Source organism: Podarcis bocagei (assembly GCF_964188305.1).
Source record: "Podarcis bocagei genome assembly, chromosome: 3".
In the NCBI taxonomy this organism is placed as follows: domain Eukaryota; kingdom Metazoa; phylum Chordata; class Lepidosauria; order Squamata; family Lacertidae; genus Podarcis; species Podarcis bocagei.
Window position 1 is genome coordinate 73,500,683 of NC_138127.1, and position 25,078 is coordinate 73,525,760.

General features: G+C 44.3%; 1 protein-coding gene across 7 annotated transcripts in view; it reads left to right on the forward strand.

Annotated features, from left to right (window-relative positions):
- Nucleotides 1–25,078, forward strand: part of DAAM2 (dishevelled associated activator of morphogenesis 2) — a 226,984-nt gene that overhangs the window by 72,296 nt on the left and 129,610 nt on the right. For all 7 annotated transcript variants that reach the window (XM_081186365.1, XM_081186362.1, XM_081186368.1 and 4 more), the window contains one exon: nucleotides 14,153–14,358. In XM_081186365.1, the coding sequence (XP_081042491.1) occupies nucleotides 14,185–14,358 (174 nt within the window). In that variant the 5' untranslated portion in view covers nucleotides 14,153–14,184. The remainder of the gene's footprint in view (nucleotides 1–14,152; nucleotides 14,359–25,078) is intronic.

Genomic DNA, 25,078 nt, shown 5'->3' on the forward strand with positions numbered 1-25,078 from the left:
CTGAATAGTGAGTGACAAATGTGCTTGACCCAAAACAGTTTGTAGTGTCACTTGAAATCATCTGAATGTTTGACTTTGGAAAGATTCCAGTCCCTGGTTCTTTCTTTAACAATCAGCTAAATGTTCTTTTTGCTAGCTGGACTGGACCTGAATGCATTTCTCAGTGTTCTATGGATTCATTTCTGTTTTGATAGTAAAGACCACTGCAGAATGAATGTAGCTTTTTTTAGAGGATTAAGAGGGTGATTTAAGCATCATCTTTCAAAAGTAGCCTCCTACAATCTTTCTACAGCTCTTCCTCACTTGTGAGCCAGCATTAGGAGGCATTACGAGGGTAATTTCAGTTATGCTGTTTGTTTCCGTGAAGAAAGGTTTTGTAGGAACTTAGGATGGTGGAATTATCTTTTTTCCACAGCCAAGTCTTCTAGCACTCTGTGGTGTTTTTCCACCTTAAGAAGAGAAAATCCTATTTAGGCATTGATTCTGGAGAATAATGGTCAAATAAAGTACATTTGTGGTCTTATCTTTTGTAGTGCTTTAACTTCAATGCTTTCCTCCAGAGAATCTTGGTAATGGTATCTTGGTGACATGCTATGCTGATAATTATCTATAAAAGAGACATAGTACTTTCCCCTTTAAAATGAATTTCCCCAAGATTTCCTGGGGAAATGGAATGGATGCGAAGCCAGTCTGAAGTTGAGCTGAACATGTCAAAACTTCATTTCTCAACCTTTTGGTGGGCAGTTGTGAAACTAACAACTGAAAGATGGGGCGATTGCTGCGGGGTTGGTTTTTTGGGGGGGAGGGAGGGGGTGTTTCTTCTTATCTTATTTAACCTTATGAGGTAGCTAAGGACTTTCCTCCCCCCACTTTCCTGTTTAAACTACATTGCTGTGGGTGGTACAAGGCTGTTCCACAACTTTCACCAGCTGCCCTTTGTGGAATGCCACTGGAGTGATGATGCCACATTACATTCTAGGATGCCCAAAGCATTCCAGGAAGTGTGATCATTAGGAAATAGTACAGGTCTTTCTCCACAGCTTCCCACTTGCCACAGTTCATGGAATGCCTTGGGAACTATGCAGTGTGATGTAATATGGTGTAGCGTTGATTTTAAGACACTCCCAGAGGTGTCTGGTCACTGCAGGAAGAAGGGTGATGGACTAGATGAATCCTTCAGGTGATCCAACAGGACTTTTCCTAAGTCTTTCAGTGAGCTCTTGAATTCCAACCTTGTCAATGTTTTATATGTCACAATCCATGTCAATAGCTCTTCCATCTTGTTATTTAATGAGGGAAAGGAAGCTGAAGCTCCATATAAATTTTGATATTGAGGGATATAGTAAAGAGAGTGTGGGGCTAGGGAAGGGTGTACATAGAAAATGTTGGATTAAATCTGTTACAAAACTGTGGATTAGGACTTGATCATATCTATAGTGCTGGGCTTTTTGTGAATTTATGTATAATTCCTTTCTAGTCTAAAATCTGGGATTCTAACTGGTTGTAGTTAAAAGGTTTCCTGTTGGCCAACATCCACAAGGCTTTGCATTCATCAGTTGGTGTTTGCTGTTTGGTTTAGCCCTTTTCTGACCCCTTTTCTGACTGCTTATGCTGCTGATTTCTTCTAGTGTCTGCCTTAGTTGCCTGTTAAGTCTTTGCAACCTCTGACTCTGCTTTCCAGCTGAAAACAGGTAGCTTCCTAGAGTGTTGTACCTGCAACTCATTTTCTGCTCCTTACTACTGAGACCTGTGGCCTTCAAGCATATGATGCATTATCCATTTATGAAATGTGGGAAACACATTATTCTGACTGTTCACTCAGCCTTTCCAATTTTTTTTATTCATATCCTCTTGGAGCAGCTTTGCAACATAAAAACAAGGAGTAAAGTGCATATTTAAAAAGCAATGATCTGTCATTAAGTTAATTGGCAAATAAAATCAATCTGAAGGGCATACAGGGTGTATCACAGAATGATCCCAAAAGGGAGCTTGTGAGGTTAAACTGTATTATTCATGTTATTATGCCATGCTCCCAACTTGTAAGGTGAGACACACTGAGAGAGAGATGCCTAAAATCACCTACTTGTTAAGTGGAAGTCTGCATCCCAGTTTTCAGCACCAAAAAACTTGGCTTCAAGCTCATGTGTTGTATGGAACTACACAGCAAAGATTCTGGAAAAAAACCCCTAAAGGTTCAGTGTTTGATGCTCATCGTATCCAGTTAAAGGAAAAAAGGTAGCAGTGGTTTCTGAATGAAGCCCTGGTTGGAGCCCGGTCCGTTAGGGTAAGGGGAGCACCAAAGTCATTCTGCCCTCAACCAGTCCCTACCTGCCCTACTTCCAGTCTAGCAGCTGATACTGGGCAACAGCATATTCCTCCTTTCTCTTAGTGTTGTCTTTGCAGAACTCAACAGGAAGGTGGGGGGGGGGAAACTGGACTCTCCTTGACTCTGGTTCTCCTTACTGTTGACCCCTCTCGCTTATGCTGTACCACTCCAGTGAGCACCAGCCACCACTGGAATAGACAATGCTTTGATAGATGAACAAATAGTCTGACCTCATATGAGGCAACTTCCTATGTCCCCAAGACTTGAGCTGTGATATTCACCATGGGACTGATACGGTTGCAGCTAGCCTTGTTCCAGGGACACTATCTTCTTTATATAAGATATTCCCTGATTGTTCGTTCATGTTCATTCGTCAAAAGCTGTGCCATTCATCCCTTCATTTTATCGGCAAGCCACTTTTCCATACACAACACACACACATACACACACACTGCTCAAAGTGACTTGCAACAAAGAAACAGGGATGCATTTCAAGCAAACAATATAAAAACAATTCCATAAAAACACAGCAAAACAAAAATATAATGACTGCTCCCCACATCAAATGGGGGGCGCATTTGCGTGGTCGCGCGCAGCCCCCCGGATCCTTTGCGGCTTCTGGTAGTATGGGCTGGCTTTGCCCTCCCCAGCTTGGATACCTGGAGGTCTCCGCCTACCTTGGCCAATCACCGAATCCTGCCTGGGGGGGGGGGCGTTGCTAGGGGATCAGCCAGGTAAGGGGAGGGACTGCCCTGCCAATACATCAGAGGGTGAATCTTACCTGCAAAGCATCAGTTGGCTCCAGAGCTTCTCTCACCTTGCCCTCCCTCAGTTAAGCCTTTTTTTGCAGGTTAACCTCTTCTCCACAGGTACGTGGGCGCTGCTACATCATGGTCACTGTTAAAGGGTTGGAAATGAATTTTCCTTCCCTGTAGCAAGATGTCACAACTTTGGCGGTTTCAGGCCTTGGGCGGAATCTTTTAGTCTATCTTCCCTAAATGGGGGGGGGGGCGTGAAGCGGTAACCCATGCCTCCCTTGCAGCGGTGATCCCAGGGTTCCTGGTTAAAGGGGTCTTGAGGGGAGGCATTGGCCATATGCTGAGAAGTTGTCATAGCTCTCGCCTGCGACAGTGACAAAATGGGGGGCAGGCTCTCTGCTTGAATATATGTTCTCCAGAGCCAGCCCAATCCCCACACATTCTGGATAACCCTGATGTCCCCCAGATCCCTGGCTAGGGACTGGGAAGGATAAATGCCCAATGCCTGAGCCAAGGTCTCCCTACATCTGAAACTTAATAAAGTTGTGGCCAATTTTAATCCCATAGCATGTTTTCTTGAGTCATTATTCCACTCAGGAGTAACCTGGGGTTTGGGGGGGCTCCATCTGTCCATGCAATAACATAAGAAACACATTTCAATGTTATAAATATAACAAGATTACATGTGGCATCCAATAGCAAAAATAGTAAGAGAACTACACAGTTTCACCTTAGCCCTAGAAACAACCTTCTCATGATGTTCTCAATGTTCTTCTCATGTGGCAGCAGCTTTTAAGGCTTCCAAGGGCAAAGGATGGGGTATCTGGGAACACCCCTCCCATGATGTTACTCATTTCAATCAAGGGAGACACTTTGCGCGTACAAAGGAACACATATAAAAAGCTGTTGTGACATTGACCTCATTGCTTTTATTTATTTTTTGAAAAAAAGATATCTTGGAAATATATTTGGACAGCCGCTAAAACAACCAAAATACACTACCCTGCTGCACATGTTTCTCCCCCCAGCCCCACATGGATATCTGAGACAGCGAAGCCTACTTGCATGGACCTTTACTGGTCCTGGAACCCTGCATGTAGAGGCCCATGTGTGCAGGCTTCCCTGCCTCAGACATCCACTCTAAGGTAGGAAGTAGAGCTGGGGTGAGCCACACATCATCTGAGGTTCTGCCCTATGTCTGAAGGGACATGGCATGTTTATCATGCAGGGACTATGATAAGCATTATTTGTAGAGAATCCCTTATAGTAGCTCACATGTTATGAATTGTTGGAATCTTTAGTTCAGGACCTCTATGGTAGCTTCCCACGTTGTTGGAATACAACTCCCATCAGCCCCTGCTAGTTTGGCACTGATGTTGAACTTAGTGTGGACTCCTGATCAGCATAGCCCACAGTACGCTCTAATTAAATAGAGTTGTACCTTGATGCCTGTGTCTGGCCTCCCTTTCTTGGGGATAAAGTGTCCATTCAGGAAGAATTGGGGAGTTTTCTTTGATTTATCTAACAGCACATGGTCAAGAAGGATGGACATTGTCATCTAAAACATTTGTAGAGTACCGTGTTGACTGCCTGTGCATCAGTGTGTGGAATGGGAATTCTGAGAAATGAGTCCCCCCCCCCCCGGTTCAGCTTTCCTACCCTAGCCAATGAACAGAGAACGTAGAGACAGTGTGAGGGGAGGGGAGTTGCCCTGTTCTTATGAGCGTTTGGAGTAGATCTCCAGATATGTAGCTAAAGCATCTGATAACAGTCAGGGAAACTGCATTAAGCTAATTGTGTTTGGTCGCTGGGCCAAGTGGATTAGAAATGAACACGTACTCCCTGTCAGAGGAAGAGGACATTGTTATAATTAGATCTCCCGGCAGAGATCCAGGCCTCCGCGCCTGAGTTGCTCCAGCCCATAGCCCTGGCTGAGTGGGAAATATCAAACTAAGGAAGGGTGGAAACGCTGGTTCAAGTGGCAGGGAACTGCTGTGTTGTTTGTAGAAAACACCAAGAATACAGAGCCAAGAACAGCTCAGAAGAAGAACTGCGTATAAACAGATATCTCTGGAGGGAATTCCCATTGATTATCTTTGTACACAACTTCTAAGAAGTACAAAGTCTTCAGTGCTTTATGACCATATTGCTCCTGTGTCTCTGAATAAGTTTCTAAAATTATTCCTGGCATGGAGAAAGTGAATACAGAATTGTTTTTCTCCGTCTCTCATAATTCTAGAAATTGGGAGCATCCAATAAAGTTGAATGTTGGAAGATAAAAGGAAATACTTGCTTGTGCAGTGCAGAGTGAAACTACAGAATGGAGTGGTGGCCACCAGCTTAGATCGCTTTAAAAGAGAATTAGACAGATTCATGGAGGGGAGGGCTGCTGAAGGCTGCTAGCCATGATGGCTAGTACCACAACTGAGTGCAGCATTGCTTCTGCATACCAGTTGCTGGAAACCACAGGAGGGAAGAGTTCCCACAGGTCTCTGGTTGGCCATTGTGAGAACAGGATGCTGGACTGATCTAGAAGGCTCTTTTTAAGTTCTTATGAATGCAAGTTTACTATCCTATCCTAACAGACAACTATAAACAGTAGGGTTTGGCAGGGGTGGGAATGCTGCCAGACTTTTAATTTGCTGGAATTATTATTTCCCCCCTCTAAAAAAATTGCTTGCTTTATATTATTGTACTATAAGCAATTTAAAATACTTCACATAACCAAATGCAGCAGCGTTTGGGTTCCAATATTATCCTGTCCTGAAATCTGTGCAAGTAGCTCACAGAAATCATAAGACTAGAGTTGCCAACCTTTGGGGGCCAGTAAGCACATTTGGAATTTTGAGGCAGCGCTGTGGGTGTGTACCAGTCCTAAAATGGCTGCCATGGGGGGGGATAACATAAAATGGCTGCCATCACAAAATGGTCAAGTAATGACCCCCCCCATCAGCAACTTCATCAAAGGGATGCTGCACCTCCTCACAAAAAGAAGCTATTTTCAGAACGTACATTTAGTTATTTTCTCACTCTTTAATTTTAAAGCTTTAGGACACAGCTATATTCAGACCTTGCTATCTCTGTTTTGTGTGTGGATGCATACGTGTGTGGGGGTGGGGATGGGTGTATACAGTGCTTTGTTTCTGGGGTGACGCGGGAGTACACATACCCCTAAACATTTTGCGAATCTAAGTTTGGCCTCATTGAGGGGCAGTATTTCAATATGAGTAGGGAAATGAGAGTACTTCTAAACATTTTTTAAAGGAAAAAAAACACACTGTGTGTATATAAACATGTTGATGCTTTCATGCACCCCCCAGCAACTTCTCAAACTTTTATTTCTTTTTTTGGAACTGTGTACTATAAGCTCTGCAACCCTACACAATCTGTCTCAGTTTATAAATTTCCAGTAATGCACTCCACCCTGTGATTCCTCCAGTGGTCTGTGTTTTTAAAACCTCCAGACACTCTTATGTGCCTACGCTTTACAACAGTCAAGAGGTTACAGTTTTCCCTTCATAGCGAGTGCTGACTCCAAGTGTGGTGGTGGGCTGGGTGCTGGAAAATGTTAGTGCTTCTAAATATAGATTATGTAACGGAGAAGGATGCTGTAAAGCTTTTACTACCTTGCTTTTGGGGTAACTGTGCTACTTGTGTGAGCTCTATAATTCCCCTCCCCATCAGCCAGCCATGAAAACACAGAAGCTAAGCTAGATAGCTGCCTGATGTCTCTTTATTGGGTTTCCCACTGGGTCCCATGCCCGCCTTCTTCTATGTTTAGGCATGGCATCTACCAAGAAGCCCTGTATTGGGGAGCTTTGTGGAATATTCCGTAGCAATAGGGTCTAGAGTAGTGAAGGCTGGCTCATTAAGGTCTACCAGCTTTCATCTACCCTCAGCCAGCACCCACCTGTCTGTCTTTTCACCTGAGATACCATCTTATCAGGAGGTCCGATCCACACATTGTATGAATCAGGCCTTTAGTGTTGTGGCACCTACTCTTTGAATATTAGACGGGTGCCATCTCTGTTGTCTTTTCAGCACCTACTGAGGGCCTTCCTCTTTCAACAAGCCTTTGAAGTTGAAATCTTTCCCATTTTGCATCTGTATTGGAAACATTTGAAATATTTATTGATTTACTACTTGGTTGTTTGCCTCCCTGGGCTCCTTTGGGAGGAAGAGCGGGATGCAAATGTAAAAAATAAATATAATAATAAATACAACCATTCCAAGGCACTGGCTTTCAGCCTTCTTCTCTTTAGTCTCAGTGTTGCCCTTGTAGAGCTCAGCATGGAGGATGATGGAGACAAAACTAGAATGAGTTGACTCTGCCTCTCATTGGCTGTGGCTCTGCTTACTGTTGAGCTTCCTGCCTTCTGCCCCACCAGCCACCACTGGTCTATAGTTGTTAAGTCGAGGCCTGATCATTGACCCACCTTGAGCCATAGAGCATTGAATGGAATTGAGATCCTGGGACAGGCAGATTATCCAGGCTGGAGCTGCCTTGACCTCACCACTACCAGGTGGCCAAAAGGGAACCAGGCAGACATAGCTTCACTTTGGGGTGTATTGAGTCAGTCAATACCTCTGTGGCCCAAATGAAGCTTTAGAACTCAACCAATCAGCAGAACCCTTGTATCATTATTCATAGCTCAGGAAGCTGGCCAGATAGCAGTTTGACTGGTCACATCAACCAATGCACAGAACCAGTCTGTAATTTCATTTAAGTTGTGTTGAAGATATGATCCAGAAACTATACGGCTTGCTAATTCAGGGGAGGACCAGTTCAAATCTGAAACTGTACATTGTTATTTTCTGCCTACAATGCGTATGAGTATATGATAGGAATGTATGCTGCTCACCTGGGGTACTGACCATGGTACTGCTTGAGCATTTGATTAGCCAGAGCAGAAGAGAAAGGAGGGGATCAGCGTTAAAAAGGTTTCAACCTGCTTTCTTTCTAGTAGTCATCTAAGTATATTGGAGCTTTGAAGCAAGTGCAAAGATATTTGATACGTTATATGTCATTGGTGGGTGTAATTACTGTGACCGCAGTAGAACAGAGTCTTATTTACTTTGTGGTAGAGCAGCCTTCCCCAACCTGATGCCCTCCAGATGTTGTTGAACTACAATTCCCCATCCTCCCTGGTCATTGGCAATGCTGGCTGGGCTGGTGGGAGTTGTGATCCAAAACATCTGGAGGGTGCCCAGCTGGGGAAGGCTTCAGCAGACAGCTTGAACACAATTAGCGGGTGTTTGTCTTGAAGATAATCATAATAATGTAAAAGAGTAACAAATGCAGTTTGGTGGGGGAAAGCCCCTTGAAGCTAGTTTTGGGTTCTCTTTTCAAGAAGGTCCACTGGCAACCTAGAAGGACACAATGCTAGCTACCGGTTGTGGTCTGAAAGAAACAATATACTCTTTTGCTACTTGTTCTCCCAGCCGCACACGTACAGCATTGCATAATAATAACAGAGGCATTATGGCTTACTTCTGCGTGGGTGGCTTGGAGACGCCTGATCCCACACTAAACTGGCGTTTGACTTTTTGAACTACAATTCCTACATTTGTAAGAATGTGCCTTGGAAGCCAGTGCTAAGGCTCTGAACGCCAGTCCTGCCTTGATGCTAGTATCCAGGAAAGCTGGGCTTCCTTTAGTTTGGGCTGCTTTCCTGCCATCTGCTAAATGGATTGGCAGATCATCATGGAGGAGTAAAGGAAGCACAAAACACATTCAGTCTTAAGTTATGTAGTGAAGGGTCCTGAGGAGTTGAGACAAATGAGGACATGGTATGTTAGTTTTGCTGCTACCACTGCGAAGTTGATTTTTCAGCCCGTGTGCTTGGCCTCTGCTGGAGGACAAGGCAGCCTTGTTCTGGCAAATAAATAAGACAGTGTGTCCCGGGGCAGGTTAGGGTGAACCAATAGCGGCACCCTGCCCGACAAAACTCAGCTGTGTTGCTGTTGCTGTGAGTGACTCTGCTCACCTGCCATCTCTTGCCTTTCCTCCCTCGCGCCCAGAGGAGCCAGACTCTTGAAAGAGCACTTTTAATTATTTACTCTCAAAATAATGGTTTATTCTGCAGATTAAGTGAAAAGGATAGAGCTCTTTGGTGGTGGAGGAAATAACACAAGCCTCCAAGCTGTCAAACAACAAGGCCCTTAAAAGGGAAAAATATGCAGCTTTGTGTGGACTGCACAGATCCTTCCTTTCAAACTCCTGGCAGGAGACTTCCTGTTTGGATGTACAACTCACAGTTGACATTGTATGCTGAGATCCAATGACTTCCTTCTCTTTGCCCCTCCTCATCTCTGACAGCAACCCAAACTCTTCATGCCCAGGTTATTTCATGCATAGACTTTCCTCTAAAATGTAAATCAGAAACCATGTGTTTGAAGTGATGAAGGTCTCCGTCCAGCCTTCAAGGGCCGTCTCTTTGGCTTGCTTAATGGCCTCTTAAATTTTTGTGTGCATTCAGCAGTGCTGAAGAAACTCCTTTTGCTTGGAGGCCATCTGCTCAAATGCAGCTTGAGGAGAACCTTGCTGGTGTCCTGTGTCTCTGAGGTTGCAGTTAGAGGCCCAGGATTACCTGTTGTGGGCTGTGATGACAGCATGGTCAGTCTGCATGATGAAGTGGGAAGTGCAGTATGATGCATGTCCCCCAGAACAGCATGAACTGAGGTGTGTTGCAAGTTTTGTAGAAGTGTGGAGGCCACAAGATTTTCAACCACAAGCACTGGAATGCATGGAAGGGTAGGGAAAGTACTCTCATTTACTACTTTGATTGATGGCGACTGCAGCATGGTGGATAAAGGGGCTGTGTCCACATAGTAGAGTTCAAAATCAGTGTGCGGGGTCATCTTAGATAATGCTTATGCAGAAGTTAACTGCGTTTAATTCCACGAGGCTTCCATGAGGTGTGTATAAAATTGCATCCTCACCAAAGAGTGTGTGCCATTTGTGTGAGTAAGCCTGCACAAGATTGAATTGCCCAAGTCTAATGTAGTGGGTATCTTGGCTAATATATTAGTTACATGCTTTTAAATGAATAAATGAAACGCCTGTGACTTTCTACTTCTACTGGTTTAATATTAATACGATGCTTTAATCGCCTGCTCCGTCTTAACTTTTTCCACCTTGGGAGCACTTTTAATAAGTATGAAACACAGTTGATCACCATATTTCACTTAAAGATCTCTTCTGAAAGATCTAGGACAATTACTTTTTTTCAGCTGCGATACTTATTCATTCTCTCTCTCTCTCTCTCTCTCTCTCTCTCTCTCTCTCTCTCTCACACACACACACACACACACACACACATATATACCACCTCAAAAACAGTTCCAAGAAGGAATTGGAATTGAATCAACACTGCAATTGATTCTGAATGTGCATAAGTGTGTTATATAATCTTTATCTTAGCTGTGCTTTTTTTGCAGTGAATATTTAAGTTAGCTATTGTCAGTATACAATAGCTGAGTGATTTGTGCAAGATCATATTGTGCTGTGATATGAAATCTTTGTCTGAGCCAAGTGTTGGAATCTACCCATTGGCTCTAGTGAGTGGTTACAGATGTCCAGCATGACCAGGAATATTAAGGACAACTGTCAAATGCATAAGCCTCATTCCGATGTAATGAAGATGGAGAAGGGCTGTGGTTCAGTGGTAGAGAATCTGCTTTGCATGTAGAAGGTCACAAGTTCAATCCCCTAGGTAGCAATGGGACTGTCCCTTGCCAGAAACCTCAAAAGCCACTGCCAATTAGTGGAGACAGTCCTGAGCTATATGCACCAGTAGTCTGACTCTGTATAAGACAGCATCAGCTAGGAGGGGGTGCTGAGATTAGCCACAGTTTAGAGCTGGGATTCAGCAATGTATTTCCATTTGCTTTTAACCAGGCTCTCTCTTCAGGACTACCTTGGTTGCCCTCTTCAATTTCTGTACCTGTTTTTAGACAAAAACATATGCAACAGAAAAGGAATAACATTAGTTAAAAACATCATTTCCCAATGAGCTGTTATCCTTCAGCTGTTACATAGCGATCCAGGGAGTTGCCCCACCACGTATCGGTTAAATCTTAAGAAGTCGTACTAACTTTTCTGTAATTGGAGTTCAAGCTCAACAGGTTTATTCCACATTCTCCGTGCATTATTGTTAGGAGTGGATGGGACTTTTGGACTGGCCATATTTTGGGGGCTTCTGGGGTAAGGGGCCTGGGGAAGGGGAAATGCTTGGAAAGATTGGGGAACATTTCATAGGACTAACACACTGTGGTTAGGGATTGATTTCCTCCTCCTGTCTTTTTTTTTTAATAAAAAAACAAACCTGGTCCATGCTGCTCCAAGTGGCAGCAATGTGTTATGTGCTGTCCCACTAGACCCATGGCTATTTCTGCCTTTCAAAACACACTTCAGCAGCAGCAGCAGCAGCTGAAAGAGCCAGGTGTGCTTATCCACTGTTTGGAAAGAAGGGGGAAATAAACACCCTCACTCAAAAGGTTTTAGAATTTTGCTCTACTCCCAGAAGCCCATGATATCCCCCTATTAGGAAACCTTCACCCAGCAGCAATAAGTGTATAGCAGTGGTAGGGAACCTTGGGCCTAGGGGTCAAACACAGCCATCCAGACTTCTCAGTTTGTCCCTTGAAACTCTCTCTAGGCTACCTTCATTCCCCTTTTCCCTTATTGGTCCTGCTCTGCACCTTCCACAAGTGCTTTTGCCTGGTTGGAATGCGTCCAAATCATAGGAGCCAACTCCTAGGGGCTGAGGTCCCTTTGGCCCCCTAAGTAAAATATTTGAGGGAGTGTTCCCCAAAGTTGATAGGCATTGTCTTTCAAATGGTGTTCATGTGCCATATTTTGTGATTGATTACCTGCCCCCCCACCTTATTCTATTTAAGTTGGCACCCTGGTCCAAATGCTCCTTGCTTGCCTAGATGGAAAATGGAGAGTTGCCTGTCTAGAAACCTCTGGCTTTTGCATGGGTGGAATTTAAATAATTTTGATGTACAAAAATCACAACCATTGCTCCTTCCACTTTTGCCTCTGGCCCCGTCCATCACAGGCATGTGACACCCCACAACAGAAATTTGCCCATGGGTTGAAATTGGTCTCTGGCTCCTAGCGAATGAGACATTGAAATCCTTTGATATTCAGATCCAGTGTCTCTCTGCTGTTTTAGTTTGAAGCTTGCTAGGCTCTCCTGTAGGACCCAAGTTCTTGTATTTAAGGCTTACCTATATGTGGTGGGCCTTTGGTGTATGTAGTGTTTCCATTTCCTCCAGCTGGGATTTAGTTTAAAACCTCTTATGATTGCAAAATGTGTCTGTCTTTAAAACCAACAAGATTGCCCAGACATTCTAAGAGCTTTGTAGTGTCCTGCCATTCTTTCAGGTAAAGTATGGGAATCCGCTTTTTTGTTCTTTCGTTCGCTTGTTTTACTAAAACAATTTATTGAAGAAGAGATTATGCTCATTAACTAGAAGATTGATTTATTGAAAGATGGCCCCTTTTAATTAATTTCTGGAATGGAAAAATTGAAGAAAACACTCATCCATATAATTCATTCTGACATATTTAATCTATCATACTCCCAGATCAATGTGAGAAACCTTCAGGTTGTGGAAAATATTTAATTTGGAGGTGTGTGCATGTCATGGGAATTGGGGTTGCTTGTGTGTAAACCTTTAGCTGTTCCAAACTGCTTAGGGGTAGTTGTGTCTTTCCCTAACTGAGCAGCTTGGGTGCTGCCGCTCAGTCACTTGAAGAATCCGTGACTGGGTGTCTCCTAAATTTCCTCCAGCATAAGAATTCCTTAACAGACAACCTTCGCCTCGCCTCTCTGCGCGGAAGGCTTCTTGCCTAGTGGTGGTCCTCCACCCTCCTCACTGACTTCACTGGAAGAGTCTCGGAGCCTCACCTCCGAGATGCTCTCTGCCTCTCCCTTCTTCCTGGTGTCACCTGGACTTCCTTCCCCAGATGACGTTCTCTCTCTACCCTTACTCGTTCCCTCTCCTGCAGAATCTGGAAGCCTCGCCTCCCCCCTCTGCTCTGATGTCAGTTCCCTGACAGTGCATAAGCATTTAGCACCCTATTCTCGATTTTTGCTCAGTTTTTGTATATTAAAAAGGGGAAATTTCTCCTAGGATAAAAGTTAGTGGAAAAAAGGCTAATAGCTATGTGAAGGACTCTTGTCAATCTCATTTTGACCCTTATCTCTACATTTACTATTTTGTAATTGTCTTTATATAATATATTTTTCTCTCTGTATTTTCATTTTTATTTAAGAATAGAGTTTTGAGGTATTTATACTTCCAAATATGTTTACACAAAGTAGTGGGGGGGGGGAATGCAACATAGCTGTCAACTTACAGATTTGAAAATAAGGGACCAGCAGCCTCACCTGTTCCAGGCACTCTAGTCTTCCTGTCCTCCTGCAGTCTGGTCAAACTCATGCTGGTAGCTTCAAGAATACTGTCCAACCAACTTTGTAACCAGAGGTTCAACTGAATAGAATCTGAATCACATGCACTACAAGGCCTATGCAGCCTCAACTTAAGATGGCTCCCCGGCCTGGCTTTGCACTACAAAGTTTGCAGCAGCACGTGCAACAAAATGGCGTCCAGCATTCAAAAAACCCCTCAGCTTGCATTAACTAGCCACACACAAGGCATGCAAGCTTCACCCCCCAGTCGTTCTTAGGTTTCTTATTGGGTGAGCAACACAACCAAGCAACACAGTTGGAGCTTTCCTCCTCCCTGGCCGGCAAGGAGGGAGGGAGAGGAGCTGCTTCCTTTGAAATTTAAGGAACATCATTTAAGGGACATTTAAGGGACATCCATCAATAAGGGACAGCAGTGGGACATGACGCTGGAATAAGGGACTGTCCTTTCAAATAAGGGACACTTGACAGCTATGGAATGCAATAAAGAAACTCAGCCATTTGGCATTCAGTCTGCCTCAACGTCATCCCCATTTCTTTTCAAAAGCTTGCTTATTAATTATCACAGAAGAAGCTAAGAAGGTTTGGGGTTCTTGGTTATATTTCTTTTCTTGCTTTCTCTGCAGATCATGATTGTTAGATAGCACCTCACATCACGATGACCATGGCTCCCCGAAAAAGGAATCGTCATGCCTTGGGGTTCCTTTGCTGCTTTGGGGGCAGCGACTTGCCTGAGATCAACCTCAAGGACAACAACCCCCTGCAATTCTTGGAGTTCTCTGTGCCAATCCCACCAGCAGAGGAGCTCAATGCAAGGTTCTCTGAGCTTGTGGTAAGTGTCACCCGCACCAGCCGCCAGTTGTGTTTTTGCAATGATTTCTGACAAGGCATCCAAAGTGGTTTACAATTCTAAAAAACCCAATAACCAATTAAAAAACCCACCCTATAAATCAGGGCAGTCCAACAGGTCGATTGCAATCTACTGGTTGATCACGGGGCGTTCCTGGTTGATTCTGGTCAATCATGTGATCACTTGAGATCTACTGGTTGATCACAGGGTGTTCCTGGTTGATTCTGGTGAATCACGTGATCCTGAGCGATCACCCATAAGCCAACAACTTTGGGTCTTGCTCCCTGCAGAAAACTCAACAACTCAATTCTCCCCCAAAAAGTTCAACAATTTTGGTCAATCCAATGGGTAGATCACTTCCAGTTTTTTTATAGTGGGAGTAGATCGCAGTTTCTCGGGAGTTGGACATGCTTGCTATAAATGATACAAAATGTAAAGTTGGCTGTGGCCTGGGAAGAGGGGCAGTGAGGAAACAGAGCAATTGGCTCAGACCCTGCCTGCCTTACTCTCTTCTTCCTTATTATAGGGCAGCTGGTATACATTGACTCTGAGATGGGCCCCTAGGGGGCACACATGCACACTGAGCCCTCTTAATTACTTCAGGCAAACTCCAGCTTTCAGCATTCCTAGGCTCAAACCTTTATGGGCATGCTGCTACTGAAGTAGATTCAAGTCAAGTTGTTGCAGACCCTTTGAACAGGCACGCGTGAGAACATTGATCTTTCTTTGTTCTGATACACCCAATGCTATATTTCTAGAAAGAGAGATGCCAGAACTCACAGTGAACACTTCCCTTGATGAGAGCCAGTGTGGTGTAGTGGTTAAGAACAGTAGATTCGTAATCTGGGGAACCGGGTTCGCGTCTCCGCTCCTCCACATGCAGCTGCTGGGTGACCTTGGGCTAGTAACACTTCTTTGAAGTCTCTCAGTCCCACTCCCCTCACAGAGTGTTTGTTGTGGGGGAGGAAGGGGAAGGAGAATGTTAGCCGATAAAGCGGGATATCAAATCCAAACTCTTCTTCCTCTTCTTCTTATAATGGCAATGGTGTCTACCTGAGAGTTGCCGGAACTGAGTTCCGGTGAGTTCTGGCTGAAAAAAAGCCCTGGATACACCTGGGAGTGGTATGCACCTGAATTTTACTCAAAGTAGATCTATTGAAATTAATGGACCTAACCTGGGGCTCGTCCACACTTCCACTTGTCCCATGCCTAGAAAGCTTGTTCTGTGCTTTCTAGGTATGAGTTTGAGCAGTTTGGCGTTTGCCGTGCTTTCCCCCAGAAAATGTCAATACAGAGAAAACCTGTTTGATGTCTGATTCAGTGGTAAACAGTGGATTTTCCTGGAGAAAAGTAGCAGGACAAGTAGAAGTGGGGATGAGCCCCCAGTCATGTGCCTTAGTTTGGGCTGGTGTACTCTGAGTAAAGCGTAGGCAAATACTACCCTGACCCACATATCTCAGGCTAATCCACCAGCACTTACTGTATTTTTCCGTGTATAGCATGCCCCAGTGTATAAGACACACCCTATTTTGGGAGGCTCCAACTTAAGAAAATGGGGGGAGATTGCCCAGAGTTATTGAAAATGGGGGGGTGGGGGTGGACCAGCACACCACAAAAGCTGTTCCCTTGCCGGCAGAAGCCACCAATCACCCGCCCAATTGCTGCAGCGATAGCAATTCACACCAGCCCTTCTTTCAGCCACCAATAACACGCACAAGGCTAGTGGAAGCAATCAATCCCACATCACCAATATGCAATGACCATGTGTAAGATGACCCCCCCCCCCATTTTTTAAGATAATTTTTAAAGGAAAAGCCCTTGTCTAATACACACAAAAATATGGTATCCACCATATTTTGTGCTTCTCTAAACCTTATTACACAGTTCCTAATATTTTAAGTGACCAGGATACAAATTTAAATATTAATTTGAAAGGGAATACATACCCATGTAAATACACATTCAAATTCATATGTTGAGAGGTTGGTTTTTTTAAAAAAATGTGAAAATGGAACAGAACTGTGGGTAAAAACATCAGATGTTACCCGATGGGAAGTAGACAGATTGATCCAACCCTAGTTTAATATCAGATGTGGTATGAATGTGACAATTGGCCATTCTGTCAAGCTGTGTACATACCATGCATTTTAAACATATTGGTTTCTGCCTGGGAGCCGTAGTTTACACCTCCCAGCGCCCTTTAGAAACTTCATTTCCCATGACTCTTGTATGGGGGGGTACACTTTAAATGCATGGTGTGTACACAGACTCAGATCCACACACCCCACTGTATAGGGTTAGGCTGCTCCAAGAAGGGTGTTTAATGTGGGATTAATAAAAAAATTTCTTCCAGTAGCACCTTAAAGACCAACTAAGTTAGTTCTTGGTATGAGCTTTCGTGTGCATGCACACTTCTTCAGATACACTGAAACAGAAGTTGCCAGATCCTTCTATATAGTGAGAAGGTGGGGAGGGGTGTTACTCAGAAGGGTGGTGGGAATGGGAGATAGGCAGATAGCTGAGAGAGCCTCTTGACGACTCTTAACGACTGTAATAGGTCTTACAGGAAAAGGCAAGGGGTGGGAAGGTGAGAAATGGTTTAGTCATGTATAGTGAGATAAGAATCCAATGTCTTTGTTCAGCCCAGGTTTTTCCATTGTTTTAAGTTTGGTAATGAGTTGTAATTCAGCAGCTTCTCTTTCCAGTCTGTTTCTGAAATTCCTTTGTAGTAAAACAGCTACTTTGAGATCTTGTATAGAATGTCCTGGGAGATTGAAGTGTTCTCCTACTGGTTTCTCTGTTTTGTGATTCTTGATGTCAGATTTATGTCCGTTTATTCTTTGGCGTAAGGTTTGGCCTGTTTGTCCAATATAGAGAGCTGAAGGACACTGTTGGCATTTGATGGCATACACATAATGTGGGATTGACAACTCCTTATGGCATGCAAGTCTTTTGCAGTATCCACAGGACTTCGCTGGCATTGAAATGCCAGCCAGTATTCCCACCCACCCCACTCTTTTATCCGGATTTACTGCTAAGTAATAAACAAAACCTTGTTGCCAGCAACCAGTTACTGATATCTCAGCGTCTCATTTGGAAATGAAGCCTGTGCCTAGAAGGGCCCGCACTTTCGGACCCACACGTTTGTGGAAAAATACAATACTTTGGCCTCAGTTCTCAAGGGATGCTGTGCTTCTGTTTTTTCCCCCTACACTGATATTATCTTTCTATTGGGGAAGAAAAAAAGCCATGTGTGAAGCACTCCCTGGATTGTATTGAAATCTGGACTGTGTCCAAGCTGGGGGACAGGGAGCTATGAGTGTTTATGGCAGTGTTAGTTTGGAATGGAAACTAGGCTTGTAGGTTGCAGAATTTGCCTCCTGGGCCTCGCTTTGCCTGTAGCTGTGGCCTCTGCTCTGTATGCATTAAAGAAAGGCAGGCTGCATTTGTATTGATTGGCCGGGCTGAGGTTTTAATTGAATTAGAAAGGTTCGGTGTGTAAGGGGGCCAGTGTAAATCAACGACCTGGAAATGTTTGAAAAAGCTGTGTGTTGTATACTATTGTGCGAGTGCACATTACTAAATCATTATATATAGAGGAGCCTTTTCAGATGCAGACGAAGAATCTCTAGCAAGCCAAATATTTCTCTGGGCCCCTTGAAGTATGCCCAAAGGCTACAGTTTGGCCTTTGATATTTGCCATCTGCTTTGTAAAAAGTACAATAAAATGCTGCTGCATTTGACTGCATTTATATTTATAAAAGCCATGAGCGTATCATTGCGTTAAGCATTAAAATGTGAGTCAGTGGCCGTACCTTTCTTAAAAATATATATATGGCGGCAGCAAAATCCAATCTTAACTGTACAAGGACAGGCAGATGTTCTTCTGATCAGCCCAGTAAATATTCATTACCCTTGGATGTTTTACCTGTGTTCCTGGAAAAAATCTGCTGTGGGCCAATTGAATATATTTCTTTCTCTCTCTGTTGATTTTATCAATTTAATTCTCTCCAAATTTCTGGCACGGGCTTCGAAAGCTCCACTGCATGCGAAGGAAGAGGGGAACATTGAGAGAGTTGTTCTTTTTCTGGGACCCGGAAAAAACCTTGTTGCTTAGTTGTTTAGTCGTGTCCGACTCTTCGTGACCCCATGGACCAGAGCACGCCAGGCACCCCTGTCTTCCACTGCCTCCCGCAATTTGGTCAAACTCATGTTTGTCACTTTGAGATCACTGTCCAACCATCTCGTCCTCTGTCGTCCCCTTCTCCTTGTGCCCTCCATCTTTCCCAACATCAGGGTCTTTTCCAGGGAGTCTTCTCTTCTCATGAGGTGGCCAAAGTATTGGAGCCTCAGCTTCACGATCTGTCCTTCCAGTGAGCACCCAGGGCTGATTTCCTTAAGAATGGATGTGTTTGATCTTCTTGCAGTCCATGGGACTCTCAAGAGTCTCCTCCAGCACCATAATTCAAAAGCATCGATTCTTCGGCGATCAGCCTTCTTTATGGTCCAGCTCTCACTTCCATACATTACCTAGCCTTTCTTTATTATATTCTCATACAGCAACAACGATGCCCTCCCTCTATTTAATTAAAGCACGAGGCTGACCTCCCACAGGAGAACTTACTATCTTCAGATGGGCATCTTTTCATCACAAGACATACACTCTGACCTTCTGTACAACTGCTCATTTCTTTAGCCTTGTCATGCTCCCATCCCAAAACACAACGACACTGGCTCTTACTTGGGAGTAAGGAAGATATTTTTATTCTGGCTATAAACAGTACAGAGATAGCAGCAAGCACAGGATCTGAAAGTCATGATTCCAATGTATACGAGCAAGGCAAGAGATGCAGAACTGAACAGGAGCAACAAAGATGTCCCAACACTTGTCAGCACCCTCCCCCCAAGCTTTTAAAGATGATGCAGGGTGAGCTCAATCACTCACAAAACTGATGGGCCTTATGAGACAGCCATATTTGCAAATGCGTGTTCTATCTGAGCTGGTTCATCTGTTCCCACCTGCAAAGTTGGCACCTGGTTCTTGGTGACAACACTGTGTCTTGCCCCTTTGACTCCACCTCCATCACCACTATCCTCTCCTGCTCAGCCCCTCCCACTGGCTGCTCAGCCCCTCCCTCCCCAGTGAGGCCCTGCACTCCGCAGGAGGGGCACTGGGGTGGGCTGGGAGATCTGCTTCCCCCCTCTCCAGTATCTTGAGTTACAAGGGGAGAGCCACCATCCCTAGGTACCAGCCTTTAAGCCCATCTTCTTCTTCCTCCTCCTCTTCTGTCTGGGTTGCCTAGCCGTGCCAGATCCTGATGGAGCCAAGGGGCCTGTGACAAACCTTCTGTTAGATTAGAGAATGATATCCTGTATTTTCATCACACGTCTGCTTCTTATTGACAGTTCAGAGGCAGAAAATCATGTGTGTGCTGGCATGTCGGAAATTAAGTAACCAGAGGTGTGCTTAGCTGATTATTGACCTCTGTCTTGGTCTCTCTTGTTCTTTGTCATCTTGTTCTTTGGTTTACTCATTTCTCCTGCTATGCTAGGTTTCAACTCTCTTCCTGTGGACATTTTGCTTGAAGTGCCATAATGACAGATGAACTATAGCATTTTCCTCACATGCCTGCCAGACATAGTGGGCTCCTAACTCCCATCAACTCCAGCCGGTATGGCCAGGGGTCAGGGAGCATGGCAACTAGTCAAGCAACACCTGAAATGTATTGGATTGGGGAAGCCTTGGCTAAAATGTCTCCTGCTCCCCAGCACTGTCAAACATCTTTGCCTCGCTTCTGACATCTCTCCATTTATGCCTAGCAAGATACTTTTGGTCTATTGTGCATATTGAGTTCTGGGGTTTATGTTCTGAGCACCTTGCCTGAATCTGACCTTCTAACTTTTGCCACGAGCTGTGTGTGTGTCCTGTTCTCCACAAGTTTAAGTCTTTGTCAAAGGATATCAATAAAAAATGTAATCATTGAGAACTTTGAGAATCTCTGAATGCTCTGTAATTTAATGCTCTATCTCAGAAACCAGGCATAGCCTCTATTTCTGGACAAACTCTCAGATGGAAATGACTTTTTTGAGTTATTGTTTATCTCTTTTCTCTGCTCCTCCCACCCACCTCTGCCCTAACTCTGTGGAGCAAAGCATGAAGGCCTCCCTGTACTTCAGAGGATGCTGGTATGGCAGGTCTGCACCCCATCAGTGGTGAAGTTGGCCCAACGCCACCACTTCAGTCTGCCTTGGCTGGCTCCCTGTTTTTCTCTTCCCATCTGGCACCCTGCACACAGCTCATAATGAAGTGCTGCTGTAGTTGGTGGTCTATGCAACATGTGCCAAGCTGGTTGTGTGCCTGCTGGCAAAGGGGCTATTGTAAGAGCATATGTTTTTCTTTGTGCAGATTTATTGACTGAACAGGAAACAGAGGAGAATCTGGAAGAACTTTTTTATTTTATTTTTATATTAGCCACAAAACAGGGAGAATTGCTCTCCAAATCCCCAGCCCCTTTCCTCAAACGTTAAAGGTGCCTTAAGATGCCATACCTGGATTGGGTCTTGGTGTTTTCTCTCCTGATATATGTTTGTGGCAACCCTGTGCCTTTTGACATTCACAGTTTTATAAACTGAGTTGATTATTACCGGGGACGGAAGTGTAAAAGTTGCCTACAAATTGCGCAGATTTGAGCTGTTAAAGGGCTCACAGCATCAGCCAGTAGCCAACCTGGAAATGCAAGAGGAGGCCGCCATGGAGCAGGGTACTTGGAGTGGGGGTGTCAGGAGAGTAGCAGTTTTAAGTGTTTAAATTAATAGGGATTAAGAATTTTGTACACTGGGGTTATAGCTCTCTTCTGTTCACAACTTCTGGTCTTCCTTTTCATTGTTTGCACATCTCTGACCTTGCCACAACCCTGCTGTGGCCCAATCAAGGTGAGTGGCAGCAATGCCAGGGGTGGGAGAGTGCCTCTGTGACTCCACCCCACTGCTGTTGCCACAGCTTAGTTTATGGAAAGAGTATGCATTATGGATATTCAGTTGCTATTGCATGCCCAGTGGTGGACCTAGGCCGTGAAGCTTGAACCAGAAACAAAGTCTGCGTAACCACTGTTATATTCTTCAATGGGGTTGTTAACAACAACATTTACAACATCTGTGCTAGTGACTCTCAAACTGTGGGATTGTTGAAATATTTACAACAACAAAATGAATCAAATTGGGACTACTAGACCCTTTTTTAAAAAAAGAATATGGACTAATATCACTTCTGGAGCCCCTCTGAGATTAGGGGCCTTGAAGCTTAAGCTTCATTAGTTTCATAGTAAGGTAAAAAGTAAAGGCAAAGGACCCTTGAATGGTTAAATCCAGTCTAAGGTGATTATGGGGTGTGGCTCACATCTCGCTATTCAGGCTGAGGGAGCCGGCGTTTGCCCATAGACAGCTTTCCAGGTCATGTGGCCAGCATGACTAAATCGCTACTGGCGTATGGAGGACTGCGATGAGTGCCAGAGCTCACGGAAATGCCGTTTACCTTCCCACCGCAGCTATTTATCTACTCACCTATTTATCTACTCACATTGAACTGCTTGCTTGGCAGAAGCTGGAACAGAGCAAGGGGAGCTCACGGATTCGAACTGCTGGCCTTCCGATCGGCAAGCCCAAGAGACTCAGTGGTTTAAACCACAGTGCCACCCTGTATGTGGCACTTAAGTTGTAAATTCTGGAAGGTTGCAGTTGATAACTACAGAATTTGTGGGATTGTGACTGCTCTGTGACCCTGCCCAAGCCAGGTTTGTGAAAGCAGCATAAAAATGAAGCCAGTCTGCATTCTGACTTGTCTGCTCACCCAATTCCTTGCTGAGTTGCTCCCATAATCTTTGTGCTATTCAAGGGGGGCACCCCCCCCCCGGTGATGTGAGTGCCATGTAAATGCCTAAACAGTAAAACGAAAATGACGTTAAAGACACTAAAGCTTAGAACACCAGTATTGCTTTACTCTCTTCAGATTTCCTCTGCCGCTTCCATTCTCTATGCTAATGCATTTCCTTGATTTACATAAGAAAGACAACAAACTTGAATCTTTTGTGGGGATGTCCCTGGGAAGTATTTTCTGTTAACCATGTATTAAATGGCACTTAACCATTACAGAACTATTATACCTCCCCTCCCCATGTCCAGTTCTCAGTCAAAACTTCATCCCTGCTTGCTATACCTATCAGTAGACAAGATTAGGATTGCAGGTTAAAGCAGCAAATGAAGTTAAAAGGGTTTAAAGAAGAGATGCCTGCATATTTACCCCGAGTCAAGTCTTGAAAAATAACTTGGATCTCCTCAAGCCTTCATCCAAAGAAAGGCAAGCTTCATTGACCTTCCAGTTTCTGCCTATTGAATGTAACATGGAATGCCTCTCCCTTTGCAGAGTTTGTGGTACCTTGCTCTCACTGTATCTGGGATCGCAGTGTTAAGTCCAGTCAAAGGTGACTGGGGTTGCGGCGCTCATTTCGCTTTCAGGCTGAGGGAGCCGGCGTTTGTCCACAGACTGCTTTCTGGGTCATGTGGCCAGCATGACTGAACCGCTTCTGGTGCAGCGGAACGCCATGACGGAAACCAGAGCGCACAGAAAGGCCGTTTACCTTCCATATAAATTTTTTTGGGGAAATTATGAAGTGAGTCCCCAGTCATATGTGTGAGCCAAAAATGGGTCCTTGATTTGAAAAGACTGAAGGCTTAAACCTTTCATATCTCTGGACCTTCTTCTACTTAGGCTGTTGGCCAGAAACCTCTAGCAGATAAGTTTTGTACAGTAATAGGCTTGGGGAGGGAGGACAGGCAGGGAAAGATGCTGTCCAGGACGTTGTTGTGCATAGATAGTCCTATGAAGACGGAGATCAGCCAAACTGATCTGGAATTCAGTACTGCAGAAGAAAAACAGAGCAGCTCCCTTGTCTTTCAGTTTAGATTGTAGATGGGTGTTCTAAAAACTTTTCTATCTCCTCCTGTCTTCCTTGTATCCCATCTAGTGGCTTCCACATGTGGGGATTTATTTCACGTTTCTGTAGCTCTTTTGCTAGAATATACACAGTAGTAATGAGGTGTGTTTAATGACATGCAGAGAGCTTTCCCTTCCCCACTGAGTAAACAATGCAGCCTTCCCCTTAAATGCAATGTTGGGAACAGAGGATCATAGGAAGCTGCTTTGTACCCAGTCCAACCATTGGTCCATCTAGCTTAGTATTGTCCACACTGACTGGCAGCAGCTCTTTGGGGTTTCAGGTGGGGGGTATTTACAGCCCTACCTGGGGATTGAACCTGGGACCTTCTGCATGCAAGGCAGATGCTCTGTCACCGAGCTGTGTCCTTTCCCCAATGGTATAATAGAATCGAACCTTTGCACCGTTGTTGTTTTATTTTTTTAAGGAAAGAAACACCATAAAGACTCAGTGTGACCTTTTCCTTTCCTATTTTGAATCACATTGCTTCTGTATAGAATAAGATTAGCTGAAGCGTCTGAGAACGCAGCAGGAGCTGAATGCTGTGAAATGGCTATTAATAGTGTTTAGTGTGCTAAATTGTACTCCAGGCAGGTCAGCTTAACTTAGGCTGAAGAAGGGGGTAGTATGTGAATGCACACTCAGTTCTTTCTTTCTGTTTGCCTCTTGTTGTGTGTATATATATATGCGGTTCCACCTCCCTGTCCCCAAACTCGCATTAGGAAATACTTCAGCAAAATGTTTGGCTGTAGGAGTGTCTGTCAGTGCATAAAACATGTGGAATGAAATTGTGTTCTTAGAGAGAGGCATTGTCAAGATAATGCGTACAAAATGATGTACTTTTATAATGCCTTTAAACTATTATAAGAATATAAGAAGAGCCCTGTTGGATCAGGAATGCCTGCTATATATAGAAACAAGAGACCGATTTATAAAACCCCTGCTTATGAATGGAACACACTTGAACAGGGTGGAAAGGGTGAAATGGCTGCTGAGTGATACTGTTGACTTTGTAACTTATAAAGTAGCACTATATGCCTTGGCAGCTAAGAAGATCAGGAGAAAAGAACTAGATAAAGTAGCGGTCAATTGCAAAGGTGATTCGGACATTGAAGCTGGCACATTTTACTTGAGAACCCCCTGCTATTCTATCGTATGCAACAAATAATTTCTAGGAGACGTGATTGTGGTTTACTGTATCTGCAGTGCCTGATGTTTTTATGGTTATTGTTGCTTTTCTTTTTGTTCCCTTTGTGAATGATGTCATGACCTTTGGCTAGTGCAATAAAGTTGTTGTTGTTGATGATGATGATGGATCAGGCCAATGGCCCATCTACGCCCAGCATCATCTAACCACAGTAGCCAACCAGATGCCTGTGGGAAACCCGCAAGCAGGATCTGATCCCAAGAGCCCTCTCCCCTCCTGTGATTTCCATCAGCTGGTATTCAGAGGCATAATGCCTTAGGCAGTGGAGGTAGAAAATAGCCATCATGCCTAGTAGCCATCAATAGCCTTCTTCCCCATGAATTTGTTCACTCATCTTTTAAAGCCATCTAAGCTGGCCATCGCTGCCTTCTGTGGGAGGGAGTTCTATAGTTTTTATCTATGTGCTATCTTGAATGTTCTAGCATGCAGCTTCATTGGAACTCCTGTCATGTCACCACCGTTTCTCTAAACTGTTGTTGTTGTTGTTTAGTCACTTAGTGGTGTC